This window comes from Rhagoletis pomonella, unplaced genomic scaffold (genome assembly GCF_013731165.1).
Source record: "Rhagoletis pomonella isolate Grant_MI unplaced genomic scaffold, Rhpom_1.0 Rhpom_scaffold_00515, whole genome shotgun sequence".
NCBI classification, from domain to species: Eukaryota; Metazoa; Arthropoda; class Insecta; order Diptera; family Tephritidae; genus Rhagoletis; species Rhagoletis pomonella.
In genome coordinates this window covers 2,167-10,651 of record NW_023459069.1, presented here as the reverse complement: position 1 = coordinate 10,651, position 8,485 = coordinate 2,167, and the positions used below count along the sequence as shown (strand labels likewise).

The following is an 8,485-nucleotide window of genomic DNA, read 5'->3' as shown; positions in this document are numbered from 1 at the left end:
GATGCAATGAACGTTTTCTGAGACCCTTGATCTATAAGAGCTCGAATTTTGAATATTTCTCCATTGTGTAGGATTGAGACTTTTGCGGTAGGAAGTAGAGTTTTTTCTCTACTACTCGCGAAGTGTGAGAGGGTTTGGTTCTGTTGAGAAGACGAGGGAGTTTGGTTTTGTTGAGCGTCTTTAGAGGTTGACGCTCTGTTTGGGTCGCTATTCGCTGGGGGTGGAAGTCGCGCAGGATTCGTTTTTGTCCTTGTGCCTGTATTTGCTGTTTGTGATTTAGCGGGGTAATGGAGAAGAGAGTGATGCCGTTTTTGGCAGTAAACACAGGTAAAATTGCTATGGCACTCAGTTTCTGAATGGGAGAAGGCTAAACAGTTCCTACAGTAGTGATTATCTTTTATGAATTTGTTGCGATCCTGCACTGAGAGCTCCTTGAATTTGACGCAGTTCATCATATACTACGTTTATACGCATGCCTAAGTCGCTTTAATTCATTTGGCCGCGATTCAGAACATATGTATAAACTGAATTTCAATTCGCTTTGAAAGAGCGAAGTGTTTTGGCTCACACTCCATTTCAAATCGGTAGTTTATTTCTCCAGACAGTTAGAAAGAGTGTATAAACACCGCTCTCACTCAAAGCGAATTGGAGATCAGCTGTTCCGCTCAATGTAGCATACGAACAGTGTTACCACAATTTCTTTAATTTAAGATTTATTGCAATTTGTTTTAGCATTGTAAAGTAAAACATTAACTAATTTATTAACACATTTGATAGTAAATTATTTATCTTAAATAAAGTATATTTCAAGTATTACCAATTTTTTTTCATGCGAATTAAAGCTTAATTTGTTTCAAAAACTTCAGTGCTACTAAAGTTTTCTGCTGCAGCTCTTATTGAAGAGGAATGGCAGCATTGTATGCCAAACTCAAGTTGATTTTCAGCAAAGAAATACAAGCTGGTGTGAAATGTGAAATAAAATGGAAAATAAAAAGAAAAGAAATATATGGAGAGAAAAAGAAATAATAGAAATGATTTCTATTATAAAAGAAAAGCATATATTAAAATTGTTGGACAGCAAAATAAAAAGGAATCGAAGCATTTTTGAAGAAGTGGCTCGTGCATTGAATTCCAAAGGAATCAAAACGGACGCCATCCAAATTAGAGCGAAGTTCAAATCGCTGAAAAGCGATTATTACAAAGCCAAGCGGAATAATAATAGCAGTGGTGCTGAAAGACAAACCTGTGATTATTTCGAAATGTTAGATGAAGTGCTTGGTCATCGACCTGCAGTATCTGTAGAGGGCGTGGACACTTCACAAACCGAGCGGCCAGCAGACAACACAAATACTTCGCAAAGCAGCTATTTAGAAGTGGAAGCAGATTGTATTGAAGAAAACGATCATGCCGATGGTTCGGAATCCAGTCCCGCATGCAGTACTCCTCGTAATCCGAAAACGTTCAAAAATCAAAGTGCGTTAAGTATTGTGGTTAAAGACGTGTTTGCATATCATAAAGACATGTTATGTATTTTCAGAAAAAAACTCATATCTGAAAGCTATGGAGTCTTTTACAAACGAGTGGAAAAAAACGCAGGAAAACTTAGTCGATTCCTTGAAGAAGCAAGACGAAACCCATTTTAGTAAAGTGGAACTTCTATTAGAAAGAAATCGCAAAGAGACGCAAAAAATGTTAGAGGATGATCGCCACGAAACCGCCAAGATGTTTTCTTCTCTGTTAAGCACGATGCAGATGTCACAACCGTCAAACATTCCTGTTTACATGCCTCATCATTTTCTCTCACCCTCACTTGCTTTGGCCCCGGAAATCGTATCAGCAACGCCTGGTGAATTTGATATTTTTAGGTCACAGCAATCTCCAGAATAAACACTTTTCATCGCTTGTTTCATTCACAACATTCATATTTTCAATTACATTTACAGTGGCGCCCACGTAAAGAGCACACTTTCGTTGTTTACAATATTCAGTGTTTAACGTGATTTATTATATTTATGATTTATTATACTAGAATTGAATAGGCTACAAAACTGCATACCCCATAAGTTTCTAAGGATTCTGAAAAGTGCAAAATTTTGATGAATTTTTTTTTAAATCTTTAAAAAAATTTCCTGAATTGTGCACACGGTTTTTAACTTTGCCTTATATGGTTTATGTTATAGAATCTACTATATTTTTACAAAAACTTTACGAAAACGTGACATTGTAAAAAATCTAGGTGTGCGATTTACGTGAGCGCCGCTGTATATAAACATATAATGAGTACGAAATGCATTTATTTGTAGTCTTTTGTGAACTTTTTGTTTTTTTAAATGTTTAATATACTGTTGCCATACATTAAATAAAATTAAATCAACATGCGCTTATGCATATTTATACATACATATACGTACTTATGTTTATTAGTTTTTGAGTTATCGCATCGCTAGATAGGACTTCGGTACGACGCCATATAAAAATTAAATTAACTTAATTAAAAATTTAAATTTAAAAACATAACTGATGCTTTTTTAATAACTAGGCCAACGTAAAATATTCATTTTTTCATTACAAAATTTCATTCAATTTCTCATCTCATGTGCGTCGAAACAGACAAAGAAAATTATAATTAAATGAAAGTTTCAAAAGTATTTGAACAAATTTTAAAGTAATTATAAAATAATACAGCTAGTTTCTTTAACTAAAATGTATGATACAAAAGCACCTGAACAGTTTTATCAGGTCGGACTATTTTTCTTTTATACAGGGTGTCCGAAAATAACAAGCCTAACTTGAGGAGATGGTAGGTGGTGGGGTGAGCTCCCTGATAAGCAAACAAATTTAAGGCAAAAGTGTCACCGTTTTTGAAATATTTGTTATTTTTTATTAAAGTATGGTTAATGCTTAGAAAAATTCAACAAATTTTCATTAAAATTTTGAACTTTTTATTCTGAATTTCTAGAAAATTTTTGGGTATGCAATTTTATAGTCTTGCAGTTTGCTGGCATGCATTTCTTATGGAAGAAAATGCACTAGCCCGTTTGCTAAGAAATTTTAAACAAATCACCGTCATATTTTATAAATTGCACTTGTTGTATGAAAAAAACGTTAAAGTCGTCAGCAAAAAAAACTAAAAAAATCAACGCGATTTTTAGCAGGTTTAAACTTGCACTTCATCTGACTAAAATTGTATGGGCTGTACCCAAAAATTTTCTAGAAATTCAGAATAAAAGTTCAAAATTTTAATGAAAATTTGTTGAATTTTTCTAAGCTCTGTATAAAAACTGAAGTTTGGAGTTATATGGCTTTTGTCATATAATGCGCTATAATTTTCTGAAAAATCGGCGAACGTTAAGCAAACAAAAGAAAAATAGTCAGAACTGGTCAAAATGTCTAGGTGCTATTATTTTGATCAGTGGTAAAGAATTATGATAGCTTTTAATTATAATTGCTTCTTACTAAAGCTATATAATTAGTCTTTTTGAGTTTGGTAGTCAGTAATTAAAATAAGTGGTTTTCAAAGGAAAATTGTCTTTTAAAAAATTTTTCAAATTGTTTCGCAAATGCTTAGGGTCAACATTGTCATCAAAAATTATTTCACTAGAAAGGGTGTCTTGAGGCTGCGGAAATTCTCTTATATTTAGAGCTGATTGTGCCCACGTTTCTAAATAGGATTCTTTCTGTTGTTCAACAAAATTATGTAATATAGCACAAGCTAAGACAACTTGCGGAACGAAAGTAGGATTCACATCAATTCTTTTAGTTAGGCATCGCCAACGACCTTTAAGTCGACCAAAAGCATTTTCGACGACTATTCGGGCAGAACTCAAGTGGCAATTAAAAGATTCTTCGGCTGCATTCAAACTTCCGGTGTATGGTTTTATTAACCAGGGAAGAAGTGGATACGCAGGATCTCCAATAAGAAATAGTGGCGTTTCAACACCATTTATTAATTTTGTATGCCTCGGAATTAATGTCGATGAGTTTTTAAACAATCCCGACTCCTTAAAAACCGTCGCGTCATGAGTGCTTCCAGGTAACTTAACGCTGACATCTGTGAACCTTAATAAAAAAATGTAATTTTTTACAATATATCGTTATATAATATGGGTATTTTAACAACTTAAGGCGGATCTCCATAGCATGCGTATACGTATGCGTGCGTTTGACAGAAAAATTGAATATACAAATGTTTATGGCAGCACCTACATAGCAACGCATCAAAATGTAAGAAAATTGTATGAATTTTGATTTCTAAGCGTAAATGTCAAACGCACGCATACGGATGCGCATACTATGGAGGTCCGCCTTTATTTAACTACTAAAGTAACAAAATGTAAAAATGTTTCCCATTGGTTCTAATGTACATATGCATGCATATACATACATGTAGTTGCTATCCACCACTCCTTGCATTACGATGGAAGGCCACCCCTTTCTATTAATATAATCTAGGTATCCTTGACTTGGTGGCAAGATCGGTATGTGGGTTCCTAAAATGTTTAATTTCCAGAGTTTTAGTTATGTATGGATATGCATATAAGCCTTCAGGTTGGTTAAAATTACCATCGATAGCGCCAATAATGTTTGGTATATGCGATTTTTTCTCAAATTCACTTGCAATTAATAACGCATCTCCCACCTGTGGAAACTTGATAAACTCTGTTTTTAGCTGAATTAACGCGTTCACGACGAGGTGAAAATATTTGTGAACAGTGCTTTTGTGCACACCAAAGACATCACCAATAACTCGGTATTCTCCACAGGAAGCCAATTTATATAAACAAATGGCTACTTGCTTCTCTATAGCAAGGGGTGGAGTGATACATGGCACACAATCGTTTTTAAGAAAGCACTCTAGTTTTTCGCAAAGCAGTAGGAACGATTTTTTACTCATACGGAAAGCTTCGATGTAGCACTCATCATTTTCTGGCTGCTGCAGCGTCCACCAGAAGTTCTCCTTCCTTTTCCGTTTGTGGAAACGTCGAATTCGAGGCATATTCGTAGCAAAAAATATGTTTGGTAAATTAGCCTGGGACCCAACCAATTCTCTCACATTATTTCTTTTTTCATTGTTTGAATTCCAAATATTCGCATCAGTATTTAAAAGCTGATTAATAACAATCGTTCTTTTTCTTTGCCACGATTTTATAATGCCGAATAAAACTAGATTTTTCTCACTTTCCATTACGTTAACTTATAAAATGTCAAATGAAAACAGCTGATTTTGTTTGCTTTTGAAGACGGTTACTTTGATGCCGATATAAAGCCGTAAGCATAAACACTACAGCGAAATGTGTACGGTGTCAATGCGCTTTGAATTAAGTCGATTATTCTGTGCGTATAAACGTAGTAATAGAGTGGTTGGAGTTGCATAATTTGCAAGATGCCTGCTTTTTTATCTCAGCGTTAAATGAGTGGGTTCTGCTTTTATAGCTGAAAGAATTATTCTTATTAGGGGTTGATGAGCTAGGAGGGTAATTTTGGTTAAAGCCTTTGGGCTTATTTGGCCTATACGTACTAAGTCGTTCTACAACTTCGTACCGTGTAGTCAGGAATTGGTCCATTTCGGACCAGAGAGGCAACTCCTTTCTTGAGTTGAGTGATTGTTCCCATAAGGCGAGAGTTTCGTCTGGGAGTTTTGAGGAGCAGAGGTATATTAGCATAGGGTCCCAGTCTTTTGTGGATACACCATTTGCATTGAGGGTTGAGAGGCAATTGTTAATAGTGGTCTGTATTGCCTGAATTTTTTCCCCATTTTCACTATGAATGGGTTGAATATTAAAAAGGGTTTTGAGCTGGTTGTCGACGAGAATTCTGCGATTCTCGTATCGAGACTTTAAAGCGTCCCACGCCAGCTCAAAATTGTGGTCATTGAGTGCATAATTTTTAATTATGAGTTCAGCTTTACCTCGAGTTTTTTGCCTTAAATGATAAAGCTTTTGGGCTTGAGAGAGTTTGGGGTGATTTATGTACACTGCTGTGAACATATCCCTAAAGGACGGCCAGTCTTCATATCCACCGTAAAATGTTTCCGTGTCACAAGCAGGCACTTTTAGATAGTTTTGGAGTTCGGGTGGGGCTGGTAGTGCTGAACTGCTGATGTTACTGGCGGCCATCATGTCGGGTTGGCGATCGCTGAATAATTCGTTGATGCGCGTCCTGGTACTTATGCACGTGTCTACCGCGGTGTCGTATTTCGCCTCGCATGCCTTACTGGATTTCTCGTCCGAGCTGCTCATGTTCACCGCTTCGTATGAGTTCTCCACCCATGACAAGTGTTTGTTGAGTTCCTCCAAGAAAAGCTTGAGACTGGCTTCCGAGTGGCCTGTTTCGCAAATCTTCCACCATTTCGCGCAATATTTTTCCAGCTTAGAAATTTCGAAAAGGAATTTTTTCTGCGCTTTGGTAAATTCCACGTCCTCAGCTTGGGACTTTGACCGTGTTTTTTTTGTTGCCTGGTGAGGAGGCTGGAGGGAAGAGGTTTCCTGTTTTTCCTCGGCCATTTTAATTTAATTTATTAAGTGCTCTTTCTAATTATTTGGTTAATTTTATAAATTGAGTACTTGTAAAAAATTTTGAGTCACTGTATGGTCTCAGCGCGTCTGAGCACAATAGAATTTATATAAGTATATGTGGACGTATGTATATGTACGAGTGCGTAATTGTCGCAAAAATTGAAGGGGTTTAAAGTTATTTTAATAGTTTAAATTTCTGGGGTGTTATTTAAAATAATTATTTTGATTTAAAAATTTGGGCTTATTGGGGAATTAACAAAATCGGATTTCGTTCGCACTGATACGAATAATTTGTGGAGTCACTGTATTGCCTCAGCGCATCTGAGCACAATAGCATGTATTGGGTGTACTTGTTTTGCTCTAAAACAATTAAGATACGGAAATATGTATGCGCGGGTACCTGCACTGAGATTCGTGTAAATAGCTATGTACGTATTTTTGTATGTGAACGCGGGGAAAGTGAAAAACAAAATCAAGCTAATTTGCCAATTATACAAAATAGTAGGTATATGTACATATATGTACGTGTGCCTATGTCAGCCGTTTGCTGTAGTTTGGCGCTTAGCTGTGAAGGGCTATTGCCCCGTGTATGTACGAGTATATATATGTATATACCTAGAAGGTAGAAAGGGAGACCAAATTGAAAACAAATATGTACATGGGCTGTTTGATCTACTAACAAGTATGTATGCACACTTATGGACATATATTTTTGGCGCTGGAGTATTATGTAGTTCAAACGTACAAAGGCGAAGGGGGCTGACCGAAGCAATATTATTTGATGTGAGTAGGCGATGGGAAACCGGAAATTTTGTTTGCAAATTCCCAGTAGGAAATTTAACTTTCACTTGACAATATTTGTGATTTCGTATTTTACTAGTGAACAATTATTACTGCGATGAGCTTATATGATTTATATGTCCGTGAGGGAGTGTATATTTATATATATATATATGTACGTAGTTTAGCGGATTTTTCCTCGATTTTAAGAGAGATACGGGGATACATAACTATATGTGTTTATGTAATTTTGTGAGCTTATGTACCGACAGGGTGAACGGTAACTCTGCGAAATGAGAGGTTTTTTCCTCAACGGTAAATGAAAAAATAGAGCAATTCCGTTTACCGTTTTTTTGCAAAAATCCGCTAAACTTTTTATAAAATGTATATATGCATATATGTACATATGTTTTTGAGTAACTCACTTTGGCATTTGACTTGGGTACAAACTTTTTGCTTAGGAACTGCACCGATTGCTGCCTTTTGTGCTGTCGCTGTCGTTGTTGTTGTTGTTGTGTGCGTTGGCTGCTACTGCTCTGCTGCCGATGTACACCGGTTGACGATGGTGCTGCTTCCGATGGAAACGCTAAGTTTCTAGGGCTCTAGCGTGGTGTGCAATCCAAGTTGCCGGGGCTGCTGCCGTGGTTCTCCTGTTTTCTTAAAAACCCCCGAGAAACAAATCTTTTTTTTTCACGTTCTATTATTTTGTGTTTTTTTCGAATTATTTGAAACTTTTTCTTTGTTAGTTTATCTATTTAGGCACACTGAGTTGTTAGTTTATTTGTTTATTCGCCTTTAAGCGCTTTTACTTGTACATATGTACTTATGTGTGTACATATGTATGTGCACAGTCCCCATTAAGGAAACTTGCATTTTGTTCGCCACAGCACGCACTATTAAGTTTGAGTTTTTGTTCAAATTTGTTAAACTGTTTTTTAATTTTGCTTAGTTTTGGTTTTTGATTCAGATTTTGTTTAAATTTTTTTTTACTTTGCGTTAGTTTGAGTTTTTTTTTTCGCGCACCGCTCGCAATCAACCGCTCGATTTTACTTCTGCGAAAAGAGTGTCCATCTTGCTATACTTAGCCAGATTAGGCGCCGTAAGTGCTGCCAATTCAAATCGAATGGCTCGCTAAGGACCATATGTTGCGCTCTTGGCAACTTAGTGGGGCTGTGTTTAGTCCCGTGCAA

General features: G+C 36.3%; 2 protein-coding genes across 2 annotated transcripts; one reads left to right on the top strand and one right to left on the bottom strand.

Moving 5' to 3' along the window:
* The first annotated feature begins 595 nt into the window (after nucleotides 1–595).
* On the top strand, nucleotides 596–2,630 carry LOC118751079. Its single transcript, XM_036485845.1, has 2 exons — nucleotides 596–1,473; nucleotides 1,538–2,630. Exons 1-2 carry the CDS (start codon nucleotides 981–983, stop codon nucleotides 1,885–1,887), a joined length of 843 nt encoding a protein of 280 aa, XP_036341738.1. The 5' UTR covers nucleotides 596–980; the 3' UTR covers nucleotides 1,888–2,630.
* Nucleotides 2,631–3,228: 598 nt separating this feature from the next.
* LOC118751080 (protein ANTAGONIST OF LIKE HETEROCHROMATIN PROTEIN 1-like) lies at nucleotides 3,229–5,125 on the bottom strand. The gene is made up of 3 exons (XM_036485846.1): nucleotides 4,564–5,125; nucleotides 4,385–4,490; nucleotides 3,229–4,059 (listed from the first exon to the last, which is right to left on the bottom strand). The coding sequence occupies exons 1-3, from the start codon at nucleotides 4,994–4,996 to the stop codon at nucleotides 3,492–3,494; spliced, it is 1,107 nt and encodes a 368-aa protein (XP_036341739.1). The 5' UTR covers nucleotides 4,997–5,125; the 3' UTR covers nucleotides 3,229–3,491.
* Nucleotides 5,126–8,485: the final 3,360 nt, after the last annotated feature.

Coding starts and splice junctions, on each gene's coding strand:
- LOC118751079 (XM_036485845.1), top strand. CDS start 981: ATGGAAAATAAAAAGAAAAGAAATATATGGAGAGAAAAAGAAATAATA. Junction 1,474..1,537: donor GAAAACGTTCAAAAATCAAA/GTGCGTTAAGTA, acceptor ATGTATTTTCAG/AAAAAAACTCATATCTGAAA.
- LOC118751080 (XM_036485846.1), bottom strand. CDS start 4,996: ATGCCTCGAATTCGACGTTTCCACAAACGGAAAAGGAAGGAGAACTTC. Junction 4,491..4,563: donor CATTATTGGCGCTATCGATG/GTAATTTTAACC, acceptor TAAACATTTTAG/GAACCCACATACCGATCTTG. Junction 4,060..4,384: donor GTGGTGGATAGCAACTACAT/GTATGTATATGC, acceptor TTTTTTATTAAG/GTTCACAGATGTCAGCGTTA.